General features: G+C 37.8%; 2 protein-coding genes across 2 annotated transcripts; one reads left to right on the plus strand and one right to left on the minus strand.

The window, feature by feature from the left end:
- Positions 1-1,422: 1,422 nt before the first annotated feature.
- Positions 1,423-7,641, plus strand: LOC149818634 (protein CLAVATA3 INSENSITIVE RECEPTOR KINASE 5-like). The gene is made up of 11 exons (XM_089984536.1): positions 1,423-2,080; positions 2,662-2,794; positions 2,940-3,011; positions 3,081-3,224; positions 3,344-3,415; positions 3,502-3,561; positions 3,654-3,748; positions 4,081-4,227; positions 4,331-4,672; positions 5,424-5,803; positions 6,839-7,641. Exons 1-11 carry the CDS (start codon positions 1,981-1,983, stop codon positions 7,154-7,156), a joined length of 1,863 nt encoding a protein of 620 aa, XP_089840662.1. The 5' UTR covers positions 1,423-1,980; the 3' UTR covers positions 7,157-7,641.
- A 4,446-nt stretch (positions 7,642-12,087) lies between these two features.
- LOC149818635 (peroxidase 11-like) lies at positions 12,088-17,761 on the minus strand. Its single transcript, XM_089986263.1, has 4 exons — positions 17,555-17,761; positions 17,281-17,472; positions 15,552-15,717; positions 12,088-12,509 (listed from the first exon to the last, which is right to left on the minus strand). Exons 1-4 carry the CDS (start codon positions 17,759-17,761, stop codon positions 12,088-12,090), a joined length of 987 nt encoding a protein of 328 aa, XP_089842389.1.
- Positions 17,762-18,228: the final 467 nt, after the last annotated feature.

The raw sequence follows: 18,228 nt of genomic DNA on the forward strand, positions 1-18,228 counted from the left end.
GGAAGCCCCTTGTCTGCATGCATCTAAGAATTACCGCAAGTCCTTCTGCCACTGTATTAAACAAAAGTGAAGATAGCGGACATCCCTGCCGTAGGCTGTGCCGCAAAGAAAACTGCTCACCCTTTACCCCGTTAATGGACACCATGGCTTGTGCATTGGTAATAAGCTCTGACACCTATCTGAAAAAACGGCTACCGAATCCCATGTGATTCACCACTTGCGACAGAAAAGGCCAGTACACAAAATCATATGCTTTATTAAAATCAAGCTTCAACACGAAGTAAGGAGTACGACTCATGTGCATGAAGTGAATGACCTCTGAAGCCGAAATATATGCTTGTTGAACTCTTCTATTAGGAATAAAAGCAAACTAAAAAGCAGAAAAAAGATTAGACACCACCAATTTGAGTCTTGAGGCTAAGACATTTGCGACTATACGATACAAGACTTCTATTATGGAAATGAGACAGAAGCGCATAATATCTATGGCGATGCTTTCTTTTGGAATAAGAGAGATTAATCCGACATGACACTGCCTAGGTAGTCTAGAGTTACGATGAAACTCATCAAGCACTGTACACAAATCACTCTTCACTACTCTCCAAAATACTTTGAAAAAATCTACAGGAAAACCATCTACTCCCGGTGCCTTCCAACCCGATAAATCCTTAATTGCATTCATGATTTCTGCTTCCGAAAACCTACGTTGCAAGGTTAAGACCTAATCCAGTTAAATAGAAAGAAATAACTCATACCCAATATTACTTCCTGTATTTAGCAGAATAGAATAAAGCTTCTTGAAATAGTTGAAAATTGCTGGCACAAGATTCTGCCCTTTCCACAACACCCCATCAATTGTGATCGATTAAAAGATACTTCGTCTAAACCGATCAGAAGTAAATGAATGAAAAAAATAAGTATTTTCATCTCTTGCCGCCAACTATTTCACCCGAACACGCTGCTTTCACTTCAACTTCTCTTTTAACCTCTAACGATTCAATAACATTGTCCGATCAGCCAGTTTGCTTTGCAACCCTACAACAGACTGGGTATGCTTTTGCTTTTTCTTGTCAGTGTCCTCCCTCGCCTTTAAATTATTAATGTGGAAACTTGTAAAGGCCCTCCTCCCTCTCTTAAGTTCCTAACCCTCCCTTCCTCTCTCACACTTATTCCCCCCGTCCCAACCCACCCCCTAACAGCAGGCGGACAAAAAGAGTGTGACTGTGTGAGCCTGGGTGAGGTGACCAGCCCTCATCCGTGCTCTGTTGAGGTGGTGGAACCAATAAAGCACTTCCCCCCATCCATCACCCAACAAAAATTCTCATTAAAAAATTGCATATTTAAAGAAAGAAAAGACTCACAAAAAAGATCTCATCGTGCAGGAAACACTTATCTCCATGACGTCTTGGGATTCTCTCTTCTCTTTCCAAATGTGCAGAGAGAGAAAAAGAAACGCAAGCATGAATTTGGGACTTTAATGAATGGCCAAACGCAGGGAATGTTTGATTCCTTGTGGGGAAAACCAAACCACCACCTTTCTCTTTTCCTTTTTCTTTTTATCTTTCCCACTTTTATTTTCATATTACAGCGCACGTTCACCCTTTTCCATGCATGGATGATTAAACCGACAAGAAATCTCCATTCTCTCCTCATTATTTTAGTGTTTTCTTTTAGCCCAATGCATTGTGTTAGCTCTCTCTGCACTGCTACTGCAAAGCACTAATTCTGTTCCTTCAACAAGTTTTTTGCTTTTATTTTCTCTTTGTGGGTCCGACAAAAGGTGTGAGGGAGTGGCTTTCTATGATGGAAGCAAGGCTTTGGCTTTTGGGTTTTCCTTGCCAGAAAAGAATATGAATTTCTACCACAAGTGTTCCATTTGGGTGCTCATAAGAAGCTCTCTTGATCACCAAAAGTGGGTTTTCTTTCCTCCCAACCTGAGGTTTAATTGGTTTCTGCCTGGGCTTTAATGCTGTGACTGCAATGGGATTAGAGAGAAAAGGTCTCTTTCTGGTGGTGGTTTTCTTCTGGTTTTGGACAAGTGCAAGTGGATTGCTCTCTCCCAAAGGTGTCAATTTTGAAGGTATTTCTTTTTTTGATTAGTTGGGTTCTTCTCTTTCCTCATATGCATTTATTGGTGCCAGGTTTAGTGGGCATAAAAAATTTTGCATCATTTTTCAAATTGGGTGTTCCCTTCTTTTCTCCTTTTGAACAAAAGAATGTGTTTTGCTTTGATTTTTGGCTATTGATGAGCATGCATCTTAAATTTTTTGTTTCATTTTCAGAAATTGGTTTTAGTTTTTATCAGTATCAACAAAGATTTCTATTTATTTACTTAAATTTCCTCAGTTTTTGATATGCGGATCTTCTTTTCTCATTGTTTGTATATTCTGGAATGTTTTCATTGATTATGAATTAAAGTTGTCTTCTTGACCCTTTTAGAGAAATTTGCTAATGGTGATGTGAACTTATTAAAATTTTTGTTTCACTGTTTTTTTAGGACAATCCACCATGAAAAAGGCTTTTATTCTTTATTTTCATTTATTATTTTTGGACAAGTTTATAGGCCTTAACTTTCTCTTCGATTAGGTTGTGTAATTCGGGATTGCTAGTTTGTTATTTGTTCTATCTGAGCACTGACTTGTGAATTGAATTTTGATTTAGTGCAAGCGTTAATGGGCATAAAAAATGCTCTGAGGGATCCTCATAATGTGCTTGATAATTGGGATGGAGACTCTGTTGATCCTTGCAGTTGGACCATGATCACCTGCTCTGCTGAAAATCTAGTTGTTGGACTGTAAGTCAGAATACCAAGTCACAAGTGTTCCAACTTCCTTCTGATATTTAGTTTTCCTGAACATAGTTTGTGTTGTTTATATTGATATTTAATGCAATAGTTGGCTTGAAGTTTGAATTCTTCTCCCCATTTTTGCACACTGCAGAGGAGCTCCAAGCCAGAATCTTTCTGGTACTCTCTCTCCAACTATTGGAAACCTCACAAATCTTCAGATTGTGTGAGTATCAGTGTAATTGGTGATTGTTTTTATCATCTATAATTAGTCTACTGAGATGAAATTTTGCAGTCTGTTACAGAATAACAACGTCTCAGGACCAGTCCCACCTGAGCTTGGAAAACTCTCCAGTCTTCACACGCTTGATCTTTCCAATAATCTTTTCAATGGACCAGTTCCTGATTGTTTAGGCCAGCTGAAAAGCCTGGAGTATCTGTAAGTATGAAAGCAAAGATTGACGCATTGGTTTCTCATATTTCTTTCTCTTTAAGTTTTGAAAATTTTAAGCTGTGATCCTGGTTCTCAATTTTCTCATGTCTTTGAATTTGGACCAGGCGGCTTAACAATAATAGTCTTTCGGGGCCATTCCCAGTGGCGCTAGCCAATATCGAGCAACTTGCTTTCCTGTAATTTTCTTCATCCTGCACTTTACGAAATGAGTATTTACCATGTTGGTTTGATCTGAAATCCTCTTTTTTTTTTCACATTTCAGAGACGTGTCCTTCAATAATTTGAGTGGTCCTGTTCCAAGGTTTCCTGCTAGAACGTTCAAGTATGTCTTCTGCAATCTTGTTCATATATCGTTTTCAATTTTTTGGGTTTTCTGATAACATGTACTGGTCCACCACATTCTTTTTGTCGCAGTATCGTTGGGAATCCTTTGATATGTGGGAATGGACTTGAGCAGGGTTGCTCTGGCACTGCAACTCCATACCCACTTTCTTTCAACACATCACAGAGTACGGCCTTGATAATTTATTTTGTTTCAGTGCAAATTATTGATCTTTTTCCTCCTGCTCTTCTGGTCATGGGATTGCGTATAGGTCTATATGAAAATCAATCGTTTGTGTTCTTCACATTCTGCTTTAAAGAGTTTTCGTTTTCAGTGGCCTGGCAGATACCACTATCTTGTCTTTTTGTCCACCCCATGAATGATTTAACATAATCGAGTTTAACTTCGTGAATCTTGTTCTGTAGTGTTATATTTTCTGATTCTAGAGTCCTGTCACTGTTCAAATTCCATAAGCAACTTATGATCTCTGATTTTGTACTAATTTTGCAAAATTTTCAGGCATCCCACCAAATGGTAGACTGAAGAAGAATCATCGAATGGCCCTAGCACTGGGGTCTAGTCTTGGTTCTACTTGTTTGCTCATTCTTGGCTTTGGTATCCTGCTCTGGTGGAAGCACAAATACAATCAGCAGACGGACATTACCTGTTAGTAGGAAACACGCAGTCAAGCAAATAGACTAAAATCCAATAATGTGATGTTAAGATGTTGCAAATGCTGATTTTGCATTTTGATTGTGAAATTGCTCAGGTCAACATGATGAAGAAGTTCGCCTGGGTAACTTGAAGAGGTTCCATTTCAGAGATCTCCAGGTCGCTACTGGTAACTTCAGCAGCAAGAACATACTTGGAAAAGGTGGTTTTGGAATTGTTTACAAAGGTCATCTGCAAGATGGATCTATTGTAGCTGTGAAAAGGCTTAAAGATGGAAATGCTGCGGGCGGAGAAATCCAATTCCAGACTGAAGTGGAGATGATAAGCTTAGCTGTTCACAGAAACCTCCTTAGACTTTGTGGGTTTTGCATGACAGCAACAGAGAGACTTCTGGTCTACCCATATATGTCAAATGGAAGTGTTGCCTCTCGCCTGAAAGGTGAACATTCCTATCTGGCCTTGCGATTTTTTGTTGTTTGCGCAGTTGATATCTTGGTCCAGTTAAGGTTTAGACTAGTGTCTCTGATTCCTAGTTTGGTTTAAAATAGCTATTGTGAAGCACCAAACCTCCAAATCCTGGTTTTATTGGAGAATTCACCAAGTTTTCTTCACAATTCTGAAGTTGGTTGTCTTCATAGATTGGTAAATGAGTCCACAAAAATAGAGCCAGGCTTAGCTGCCCAAATGCCAAGTTCATTTTGATTTTGAAAAAAATGTTTAATTATTTGCCATGTTGCTTCTTGTGTGACCCCTGTTTTTTTAGATAAATCAATACAGATGATTGGGGTCTTCTACCTCAGCAACATCTAACTGTTAAGCTGCAGGTTCAATGTGGTAGTTCTCCTAGTTCTTAGGAACTTAAGTTGCCATCAATCTTCTGTCTTCATGGGTTTATCTTTTTGGGATAACTGGGGAAAACCACTTTATTCACTCACAAGCTCATTGGTGGGTTTCAAACTTGTGACATCCCTTCAGCTTGTGATGTTCATGGATCACCCAGCAAGCTCTTGTGTGCTCTTCATGGGTGGCTCATGCATGAACTATTTAGACTATTTTCTGTTTGTTCTTCCATTATTACTGATATATAGTTATTATTCGTCTTTTTTCATTCTTCTATCTTCACCTTCTTTTGTTCCCTCTCATTGCGATTCTCTTTTAGTAACCAAACATAATATGCCCCTTTTTAACAGCAAAACCACCACTGGCTTGGAGCACCAGAAAAAGAATATCTTTGGGTGCCGCTAGAGGATTGTTATACTTGCATGAGCAGTGTGATCCAAAGATAATTCACAGAGATGTGAAGGCTGCCAATATATTATTGGATGATTATTGTGAAGCTGTTGTTGGAGATTTTGGTCTGGCAAAGCTTTTGGATCACAGGGATTCACACATAACAACTGCTGTCCGTGGTACGGTTGGGCATATAGCTCCTGAGTACCTCTCAACCGGCCAATCATCGGAGAAGACAGATGTTTTTGGGTTTGGTATCCTTCTTCTTGAACTAATAAGTGGCCAGAAGGCTTTAGAATTCGGAAAGGCGGCCAACCAGAAGGGTGCTTTGCTGGACTGGGTAAGCATCAATAAAATTACAAAATGCAACAGATAGTTATGTTCTTTGTTAGAAGATTCTAATGAAAGTTGAATCAAGGATGTTTGTGTTCATCAGAAGATCAAAGTCTATAGAAGATGCTTACATCTGCATGCTCATGCACATGCATGGGCGGACACATTCAACTAAGTGGGTATCCTGTGTGCACAGTGGACTCAAGCAGGGCCCGAGGTTCAGATCAGAGCCATGGCCTTGGGAAAGTTCAGGTCTCAATTGCACCTGAGGGGCCATGCTTAGGCCGAGTCTGATTGGGGTGCTCTGTGCAGTTGGCCCATAGTGTCCTCTGGCCATATTAAAAGGTCACATCCAGGCATAAGTTTCCCATCAGGCAGAACTATGCCTTGGGGGATCAAACGCAAGCTGCAACTTTTGTGGCGCAGCCCAATCAGATCTCCACCTATTAATAGGGCTGGGAAATGAGACTAGCTGCTTGTGGTTAGGCTGATGCTTAGCTCATTCGAACTTGTAAAATAGGTTTAAATAGCAATAAATATATTTTGTATATATCATACATCACATAGTTTAGACATTAGTGTAGAGCACATGGTTTAGGTTGTTTCTTAATCCATAGGTTCAGAATTCAAACTCTATTGCTTCTAGCTTTAATTCAGTGGTTTTTTGTCTGTGGTAAATGGGCCAGCTTCAGTTCTGCTCAATAGGTCTGGAGTTCTAATCCGATTACTTCCAGATTTGGAATAATGCACTTTTATTGTAAATGAGCCAACTCTAGCTCGATTAGCTCAGGCTCGCCACAAGATCGAGCTCAGCTTAGCTCGCTTGCCACAACAAGAACCAAGCTTGAGGTATCATCTTAGTTATGTGCTGCAGATGTGATGCTTTAAATGTAACATATTGAGTGATAAAACCAGCATTGGTCTCTTCGGTAATCTGGTTGGTTCATCATGAAACAGTAGCTATGTATGAGCAATCACCTGACAGTCTGCTGCTGCAATTAGTCACACCTTCAATGACATCTGTAATGGGTTTTGGTTACAGGTGAAGAAATTACACCAAGATAAAGAGATTGAACTCCTTGTTGACAAAGACCTAGAGAAGAACTATGACCGGATCGAGCTCGAGGAAATGGTTCAGGTGGCTCTTTTGTGCACTCAGTATCTTCCAGGCCACAGACCTAAGATGTCAGAAGTGGTAAGAATGCTAGAAGGAGATGGTCTAGCAGAAAAATGGGAAGCCTTGCAGAAAGATGAGACACCGAAAGGCAAATCATATGAATTTTCCTCGGAACGGTATTCGGACCTCACTGACGATTCATCTTTGCTTGTCCAAGCGATGGAGCTTTCTGGTCCAAGGTGAATTTCATCTGAAATATATGAAACCCATGATCCTGATCAAGTTGGTCAAAGTCGTTCAAATATTTTCTGATTCTGCAAGCACTCCTCGAGACCTAGTTTCAGCATGCTTGCAATCTGTATACGTGAGAGGTAAAGGGCTAAGGGAATTCTGTATTGTGCTCCTGAATATGTACAGTTCATATATATTTTTTATATTGTTAGGGATGAAGGCGTAGTTGTTGTTGTATATTGTTAGGGCCACCCTTAAAGATTCTATAGCGTGGGTTCTGAATTTTCCAAGTATAAGATTCTTGTTGTCCCTTCCGGGAGACTTAGAGACTTTGATTGGTTTCATAAGATAGATGGGTGGAATGTTCAAGCATTTTGAGATGCCCCAAAGGCTATCAAACTTGTCATGAATTGCAAATTGTAATGGACTTGAGTTTGAGTTTAATTGGTATTACTTTTCGGAGGGAAATTGTAATGGACTTGAGAGTTTGAGTTCAATTGGTATTACTTTTTATAGGGAAAGCATGGAGTGTTCACAAAGAGGCTATTTTTTTTCCAATAATTTATTATCTTTTATCATTCATAAGATAAGAAAATAACAATTACATGAATGTTAAATGACAAGAAAATAAAACTACTAAGTACTCATTTGAAGTAAAAGAAGTAAAAGTTGTTGATTACTAATTATATAAAGGGTGAGTCTATGATTTAGTAAAGAATAATTATAAGTAAATAAAAAGTTTAACTTATAACCGTATTCGATTATAAGCTTTAGTTTGAGTTTAGTTTTTGACACACCACGCAAGGTTCATATGTTTTAATTATTTATCTTAATTTTTTTGAATGATTACTCACACCAAACTAAAACACTAGGTTGATTATATTAGTAATAGTCGTCTATGGGCGTAGCAACCCACGTAGAATACTTCAATTGTACATGTTGGTCAGACTATGAATCATACACTCTTAATGATCTCTTGATCACCAAGCACTGCAGTGAAACAAAAAAGAGACTTCATCGGTAGCTAGCTGGAAGGTTAGGTTCAAACTCAATCTTAGCATGGTTCCTGTTATATCTTAACCATGATAGCTTTCAACCATGCATGGTTGTCTAGAGTTTCAAACATTGTGGGCTTATAACCCAAAGTCATATTTTAAGTTTATTACCTTGAATCATATTTTCAAGCTTGTGTTTAACTCGTTCTTTCACGAGTGTTATCGTGAAATGATCACGACAGATCTCACTCTCAATCTCAAAATGGTATTAGGGTTCACACTTATCTTATACTAAGTACACAACGATTTAGAGTTTATACATCGTTAAATCATCGGTGACCCACTCTTTATGGTAGCTGCACTTTGACCGCGAACCAGGTAGCCATTTTTACAAGTCGTCACTTTCAGAATTTAAGAAGTTATGCATGCTAATCTCAATATAAAAGTCACATGACTAGAATAAAGGGACTCAAGTCTAATTACAATATCAACATGATGCATACTATTTGCAAATTATAATATAGATATGCTATCACAAAATAATATCTTTTTAACATGTATGACATATCACGACTAATGTGTGCATATAAACATCTCATTGCAATGCATGATTATTTTATGCATATTATGCTCTCACTCAAGATCTATATTTTTAATTACGTTAATACACAATATCAACAATAACATGCAACATAGTATGATTTATTAATAACTAAAATTACTTATAATATTTCTTATCTCGAATACGAATGTTGTACTCTGATCGCAATCGAGTCTCAAAAGGCTTTAACAGTAGGATTTGTTCATCACAAGAGCATATTCGTATTAATATACATAATTTTTTATATTTTGACAAAATTATCAAAAATCTCTCTCAACTTGACTCATAAAATTTCATTTTTTGTGCCACTAATTTGACCAGAACCAGAGGACAAGGAGATTCGTTTCTACGCTACAAGTCTAACTTTTCAAATCTCACTCAATTTCGAGTTCGGAGTGTAAAGTTATACCTATTTTACCTAAATAGGTCTTGGGTACATACAAGGGTACTTTGGACCTTTTAACAATTATTCTCAAAATTTGAAAATTAATCACAAATTGGATTCAAATTCATGTCAGACTGGATCCAGACTCATTTCTGATTTAGATCTAGAACTGGTCCATCCAATTATGAGTTGGATCCAGATCGATCTTTGATATGAATCCAAAACAGTCAGACTGGATCTAGACATAGTTTTGATATGGATCTAAAACTGATTTAGTCAATTGGTCTAGATCCAATTTTAATATAGATTCAGTATTGATCTGAACTATTTTCAGATCAGTTAAACAAGATCCAGACCTAGATCTATTTGGATCGGTCTAGACTGAATTCAAACTGAGAATCGAAACCCTGTCAGACCCGAGTCGATCTGGTTCACACCCAAACCAGTTTGGTCTGTTCAAACCGGTTTGATCTGAACTGACTCAATCTGAACCAGTTCGGTCTAAACTGACTCAATTTGAATCTGTTCAGTTCAGATCGATTCGGTCTGAACCAGTTGGGTCTAAACCGGTTTGACCTGATATATATATATATATATATATATATATATATATATATATATATATATATATATATATATATATATATATATATATATATATATATTTATTTCTTACTTGGTTTGGTCTCATAAAAAAAACAAGGGTGTTGCCCTCTCTCTCTCTTGACATCTGCGGTTCTCTCTTTTTTTTTCACCTGTAACCCGCCGGCAGTTCGGTCGAAAAAAGAAAGAAAGAGGAGAAATTGTACATGATGTCATCGCCGGAGTTTCAAAAAGCTTCTCTCTTCTGGTGCTCTTCTCAAATTTTTTTTGCTCTCTTTCTTGATCAGTGGTGGGAGAGACACATCGTGAGGGTTTTTATAACCCTCCGGTGGGTGAGGATAAACCTCACCCCCCATCACTCCAGCGGTTATAGGGGAGGCGGTTCTCCCAAATGGGGAACCGTTTCCCTTATCTTTTTTTTTTTTAAAATTCCTTCTCCTCCCCCCGATGATTTCGTCCGTAGTGGTTTTACAAAAATTTTGCACCAACTTTTATAAGGTCGCCTATTACCATCTAAAATCAATAAAGTAAATGCCCACAAAGGCAGTCCGAGGGTTAGGTGGTCAGGATTCCATTCCCATGAGCCTCAGCCGGGTGCACCATGTTACACCGTCAAGACCGTGCTTGTACATCTGGCTTAGCCAGTGTGACTAGGTCTCTGATTCTGAGGGTGGTTTTTTGTTCTTCATGGAAGAAAGAAAATGCTCAGAAGGGCTCTGGATACGTGACTAGATTGGTTTGCTCAAGACATTAAGTTGAATGTCATGAGTTAGATATCTGAAGCACATATCTTTTTGCCACAAGGTACGGGAAATTATCCCTGATGGGTAGGGGGGTTATTCCTGTAATTTTAATAAGTGGTATATTTTAGATTATGAATTTTGATATTTTGATACATTTTTTAAAGCACTATCAACGGCTCATAATACTTTTGTATTATAAAGTTTTAGATGCATTGTAAGCTGTCAAACTTTCAGGTTTCTAAAAACATGTGTAAAGCTTATTTAACAAAGAAGGAGAGCCACCATATCATTGTAAATTTTGGACATTTCTTTGGTTGGACGTGCACCTTCCCTATATATATAATCACTAGAACATGAGATCTGAAAATATGAGAACTATTTGCTAACCATTAATTTTATGGAATTTTGTCCTTTTCTCTTGAATTTAACCATAGGGATGTGATCTACATGCTTGGATTTATAAAAACCTGCTCTTGAATCATCCCATTTTGATGCATTAACTTAATTTTTTAAGGTTTTAAAATCAATGACTCATAATCTTTATAAATATCCAAGCACTCAAAGATCATATTTTTTCATCAAAAATACATGATCCAATGGTTGATTCCTAGCAAATTCACCATGCTAAGCACATTCACATGGCTGGATTTGCAAAAAAAATGTTAGAAATGCCCATATATATATATAGGACAACCTATGATAATTGATGCTTTTTCTTCTCTAACGATTGAGTTCATGGATTGGATTTTTATCATTCATTTAGTGAGCGACATATTTTGAATTATGAATTTTTAATGTTTACATGTATTTTTAAAATAGCTAAAAATCATTGACTCAAAATACTTTATATTGTAATGTTTTAAATGCATTGTGATTCATCCACATGTTTTGAAAAACATGTCTATTATGTCATAAAGTCTCTGTACAAAGCATATTTCTTACTAAATAAATTATAAAGAACAAATATATGAGGTTCGATTAATGAGATGCTCAAGCATTAGAGAAGGAGAGCCATCGGATCTTTTGGTTGGACAGTCCCCCCTTTAATGTTGTTCCAACTTGATTTCTCTAGCCTGTATGGACGCGTTTCTCGGTTCTTGAATATATATATATATATATATATATATATATATATATATATATATATATATAGAGAGAGAGAGAGAGAGAGAGAGAGAGAGAGAGAGAGAGAGAGAGAGAGAGCAGCAGCAGCAGCAGCAGCAGGGTGTATCATCGTACACCTAAAAAATCTTACTCTAATCTGATTAATTTGCACCACTGATTATGCACGAGATCAGCAACACAAATTTTTTGTGCGTTCACGGTATTTAGTATTTAGCGTCCGTCAGGAACCGCTGCTAAAGGTCATTTAAAAAAAAAGACTCGCGGTGAGCTGCCCAGTGTCCGAGTATCTAAGATACTCTTTTGTGTATATATATAAATATATACATGAGAGACAGAGAGAGTAATGCATCAAGTCAATGACTAATTTATGCTTGGTTTTCTCTTAACCTTTTATTGAGAGAACCAATTATCTTCTAAGTTTGATAAACCTTACTCAATTAAATAGTCTGGTAACAAAGACACCCGCTAGTCTCATGAACAAACACCAGCTCTCAGAGGTTGACAAACCTGCACTTCTTCCTCACTTCACCAGTGGCATAGCTTACAGGGTCTGTGATGTTGCCCACCTTCACCATTGATTCAGAGAACTGCTTGAAGAACGCGATCGGGTCGAAAGCATACTTAGTGACCAGCGGTTTCGTCTCCATGGCCATGAGGCTTGAATGCATCTCTTGGTCTGAGTTCAGGAGGCCCTCCCCTCTCATTAGGATCTGGTAGAATGAGTTGTCAAAGAGAGAGGGAGTGAGATAATCCATTGAGGTTACGTTGTCGTCGTTCCCAACCAGAGGACATGCAGCTTTCAGGTTGTAGAGGTAAGCCTGGCTCAGTGGGTTCGATCCAATTGTGTCCTTGAAGTCACCATGGATCCTTTGCCTGAAGCTGGTACATCTTGACACTCCAATTGTATGTGCACCTGATAGTTTTTTCTGGTCATTAATTAGTTTGAAATAGGACTAGATTGAAAAGATCCCCTAGGGAGGCGTTTGATGCCCTGGACAATTTGTCTAGAACAACTTGTCCTGGATGAATTAGTCTCCTCAAAAATAGGACACTACAAGCCATTGGCAGGATTGTTTTTATCGGGTGTTTGACGGCAGCCATGGGCTCGACACATTCTAGGACAGAACAGTTGGGGCCGACTGTTGTGTCCTACCAATCAAACAACCCCTAGGATGCATTTGATTCACTGGACAAACGCCACCCAGGACCTGCACAGGTCCCATTGCACCCTTTTAAAGGCGTCTGAAACAAAGCCGTCCCTGCTTGGACTACTCTGTCCCCATGTTTCAAACGCAGGACAGCACCCAGGCAGGGGCGAGTCTTTCCCCATTAGGGTGCATTCGGGATTCAAATGCACCCCTAATGAGTAATGATCATTTCTTGGTTGAACCATCTATAGCTATGTCACATGGATACAAACAGGAATAGACTTTCTTGATTTTGCAAAATTTGAGACACAAGGACACGCACATATTAAATTTTTATATAAAAATAGAAGTGATGTTTTTGTTATAATATATGTAAATTTAAAAACTTGAGAGTAAACATTGGATAGGATGGTATTTTTATAACATATCTAATTTAAAAGTTTAATTGCATGGTTGAAATAATCATGATAGAAAATAATCTATTATATCTATAGATTTTATTCCTAATTATGGTTTTGCCCTCATAAAGATAGTTTTATTATGTTCTTGTATCAATGCAGGATTTGTTCTGTGCGGACACCTTCATAATCAATTAAAGTTTGTCATGTGTCAAAAATAGCAAATATAAAAAAAAATGATATTAACAACTGAAATAATGAAACGATAAAAGAAAGGGAAATGATGCTAATTTTTAAAATTCTCTCTCAAAAACTTACTTTTTTTATTTTAAAAAAACTAAGATATCCTTTTGACACGCATCCTTAACGTGTCACATGGTTAACTATAAGGCTGTCAATGGATCGGGTTTGCATGGGATGCTCACCTGACTCAAACCTGAAAACCTGTAGGCATATAAATTGCTAACCTGAACCAGACTTAAATGGCACACTTGGCCTAAGTATTTTATTAGTTTTTAGTTATACTAGTTAAGTTTGGGGATAGGGATGCAAATGGGTCGGATCTAAGATGTAGGTTTTGCAATTTTTGGATGTTCTGGATCCGACTCCCCATGTATTTAGCTGTTCCGGGCCTGACATGTTTGCATCCCTATTTGGGATTTCATTTTCCTAACCTGACATAACTTGAATCCCATTCCGGCTACTTGTTATTTGGGCTGGTTCTTATGAACCTAGATGGGTTGGACCCGATACCCGCTCGGTCGACAGCCTAGTTAACCATGTGATGGCCTGTGATACAGGTCCATAGAATTGAGTAAGTTCATAGAAAGAAGGGAGAGATGTTGGTTGGTCTTATTCTACGTGGTCCACTAATACTAGAGACATTGGAGTTCATGAACTCGGTCAATTTTCATGGTTACATCACCACATGAAACCTGCCCAAGTTTCTGAAGTTCCAGTTCTGCTGGTAGCTAGGGCTGGTAAATGAACCAAGCAGCTCGTGGCTCGGCTTGGTCCGGCTCGCCTAAAATTTCTTCAGAATCGTCAAGTTGGATTGGCGAGATGGGCCACAAGCTTGATCTCATATGTATGGTATAACCAAACCGAGCACAAACAATGGGTGTTTGTCTCGGCTCAGCTCGTTTGGATGAGCTTATATAGGATTTATGTGTGATACATTTTAAAAAACAGATGGAAGCTCAGTTGGTTTAGTTGGGCATGTAGGCAAGGTCAGGTTTCTATTTTCACTAAGGGTGTCAATGAGGGTTTAGCCAGGCCCGACCCATACCAAACCCTATAGGGTCCAAGTATGGTGATAAATAAGAAGACCTGATTAAGACCTGGCTCCGGATCTCAAGGTCTGATTAATATATGGATCCAGGTACAGTTTGTGAAATTTTATACCAGACACAGGCCGGACCCGAGTTCTGATTAAGACCCGCAATTTTTAAATGTAAAAATGATAAAAAATAGTATTTTACCAGGTATGGCCTGGGTCTGGTTCATGTAGTTTTTATCGGGTCCAGGTATATGGTTTCTCTTATGGTGGGTCTGATTAGACCCAGGTCCGGACCCGATACCATGCCTAAAAATCGAGGCCAGGTCTGGTTTCACCTGGGTCCGAACCAAATCCCACCTTTTGCCACCCCTAATTTTCAGCATAGACCCTATTAAAAATAGACTTTTTATTTAACGAGCCAGCTCGTGACTCAAGCTATGAGCTGAAGCACAGCTCGGCTCGGCTCACATGAGCCAAGCTGAGCACTGGCTTGCTGTAAGAGAGGGCTTGTAAACGAGCCAAATGAAACGAGCTTGCACTATTCGGGCTCGGCATGTGAGCTCATCACGAACAGAGCTGAGCCTGAGCTCATTACAAGCCGAGCTTGGTGAGTCGATCATGAGCTGGCTTGCTTTCTTTAAAAAATTATTTTAAGTAATTTTAAAACTTACTAATATAACAATATATAACACATATAAATGTATAATATATTATATGTATAAAATATATAATACATAAAAAAGCCTATACAAGCCCAGCCGAGCTCATCATGTTCATGCTCAGCTAATTTACCTAAACTAGCTGTCTCGCAGCTCGGCTCGCCGAGCTCAATTTCTGAGCCGAGCCGAGCCAAAGGGCGAGCTGCTCATCTAGTTTCCCAGCTCTAGCCCACTAGAAGCAAGTAAATTCATTAACTTGGCCATCAATGTAATGCCCAGACCAGCCTTCAATTGTTTGATATCAATTTAAATAATATATATCATTGCTCAAGCTCATGAAACACAAATACACTAATGTTTTTTGAACCAACCATTTGGTTGTGTTGGTATTTGAGTTGGTCCAACTCCAAAGATTAACCGAGTTAATTTAGTCTTATTAATTTATTGGGGACAAGGGAAGAAAGTGATTACCAATTAGAGCTACCATGTCTGCCAAAGAGAGCCCTTGATTTTGGAACTTGGAGAGGAGGGTCACAAGCTCTTGATCAGGCAATGGGATGTCAGTGTTTGCCCTGGCTAAGCTTGCTATCCTTGAATCTTTCCTGCCTAGTGTAACATCCCAACATGGCCCTCCAGTCTGTTTTATCATAAAAAACAATATCATTTGTAATTATATGCGCAATATGAGATGCACAATTTATGTGACAAACATGTTAGAAATTCTGAAAATATTGCAAAAAATGCACTGTTTTAGGTTGCCATTTCAAACAACAAAATATACAGTATTTCCAAAATATCAATATTTTTGTTAAAATGTAAAATATCCTGATTTTTGTGATATTTTTCATGAAAAATAGATGAAAAGATGCATTTTTTTTACACATGCGATCTACATGCTTAGTTTAGTAGAAACCTGACCTTAGATCAAGCTTTTTTATGTGTATGTTGGAGTTTCCGTGGGTTGACAAATCAATGACCAACAATGTGCTAAATTTGTAATCCTCAAAAAATCATACTTTTACATCACTAAAATATAATTCATGTCAATTCCTACCATTTTGGCTATGCTGAACACGGCTATGGTTTCAGATTTGGTGAAAGCGGCCTTCACATATGAGCTTCAATTAGAGGGTTTGAAATCCAGGACGCTAGCCAATATTCACACACACACACACATGCCTACAAATATAATATATATATATATATATATATATATATATATATATATATATATATATATATATATATATATATATATATATATAGGGTTAGAGTTTGTTACAATTGATTGTATTTTCATATGACTTAGAAGACTTCAATTTCTTTTATTTTTTTGTTGTTTTTATAGAACTGACCAAATGAATGTGATATACATCCTCTTTTTAGTAAGGAAACAACTTTTGGATCGCCGGAATTTGACCAGTATATAAGTTTTTCAACGTTGTAAAAATCAACAGCAATAAAAGCAATGAGTTTTTCTTCTTGAGAAAGACATATTTTTCATCGAAAAACATGATCCAAGGGTCTATTCCCCCTAAATTGACCATTCTGAACATATCTACAGTGTTAGATTGAATCAAAACAAGTTGGATCATGAGATTCCAACTGGATTGTAGGTTCAATCTGCTGTATATATAGGGTAATAAATGCATGCTAAATGGGCACAGTGCTAAATGAAATATGTTATCAGATTTTTGGTATTTTTTTGCGTGATTCCAACCCCATAGATGTGTTTAGCATGATTTATTTACTAGAAATTGACACTTGGATCATGCATTTTTGATGAAAAAAATTGTATTCGGAGCTACAAAAATTTATAAAAATTGTAGGCCGTTGATTTTTGAAACCTTATAAAAAACTATCCAGTCAGAATCAAATGCTCTGCGAACTCATTGCTATAAAAACAAACGTATAGATCACATATGTAGGTCAGAATTTAGAAACCCCCCAGAATATCTAATAGCATGTTTCATTTATCTCTCTCTCTCTCTCTCTCTCTCACACACACACACACACACACACACACACACATATATATACATTGTCCAATACCACTGGAATGATCAATGATGCAATTGTTAACACACCATAGTTGGGTATCTTGAATGTCAATATCTCAATACTTTTTTAGTCTAATTTGCTCTGCTATTTTGTGGTAATGCATGCATGCAAGTGTTAATTTTCCATGTAAAGTTCTTACTAGAACCACAGCATCTCTAGCTGCAATTGCAAGTATATCAGCACATGACACTACTCCAGGGCACTTGGCTTCCACCATGGTTTTAATTCTGTCTACAAACTTGAAGCCTCTCAAGGAATTCTTGTTTGCAGTTGCTGTCTTTTCCCCTGTTAGTGTGGCTGTGTCATCTAGCAGTACTGATCCATCACAACCCTGTGAATGAACATGGAAGGAAAACAGGTCAAGCTATGTGTTCATGTCTGCATGCCTATACACAGTATGTGTTAATACTAACCTGAACAAAACAATCATGGAAGTGCAAGCGAAGCATCGATGCGGCCGTCCTGCGATCTGCCAGCACTGCACATTCCATCTCCCTCCTTACGATTTCAAGCACTGAGGGACAAGTCTTTGAGTAGTAATCTAGTGACAGGGAAGGCACTTGGGCATGTGCATTCATGGCAGTTAACATGGTTATGAGGAAGAAAGTTAAGATGGCCATGGCTGTTTGTGGATTTGAAGATGGAATAGTAACTGGGATATATGGCCACTGTCCAAGATGCTAAGATGAAATCTCAAGACTTGGATTGCACTTATAAAGCACCCATAATAATAATATAGATGCTGTTTTTTTTTCTTTTTTTTTGGATACAAGAAATTAAAAAGATTTGTGACGAAATTGAGAAGTTGACCCTTGCTTTTTTTTTTATGTGATTGTTGAGCAATACAGCACATGTACAATTGGCTGGTTGATGGGAGGATAATCTGGTCTTTAGAAAATCCAAACACCACATAGGCTTAAGAGTTTTAATTTTCCATAATCATGAGGATCATGGTAGGTTTATATGGTTTGACCTTTGTTTTCCTATTCTGTTTTTTTCTTGGGATCTTGTTTTATGATATTTGAATTAGGATAGACTATGTCATGAGTGACAATATATGTAGGTCAGGTTGGTGGATTTGTTGCAA

Source organism: Nuphar pumila, chromosome 13 (genome assembly GCF_984573655.1).
Source record: "Nuphar pumila chromosome 13, dmNupPumi1.hap1.1, whole genome shotgun sequence".
Classification (NCBI taxonomy): Eukaryota; Viridiplantae; Streptophyta; class Magnoliopsida; order Nymphaeales; family Nymphaeaceae; genus Nuphar; species Nuphar pumila.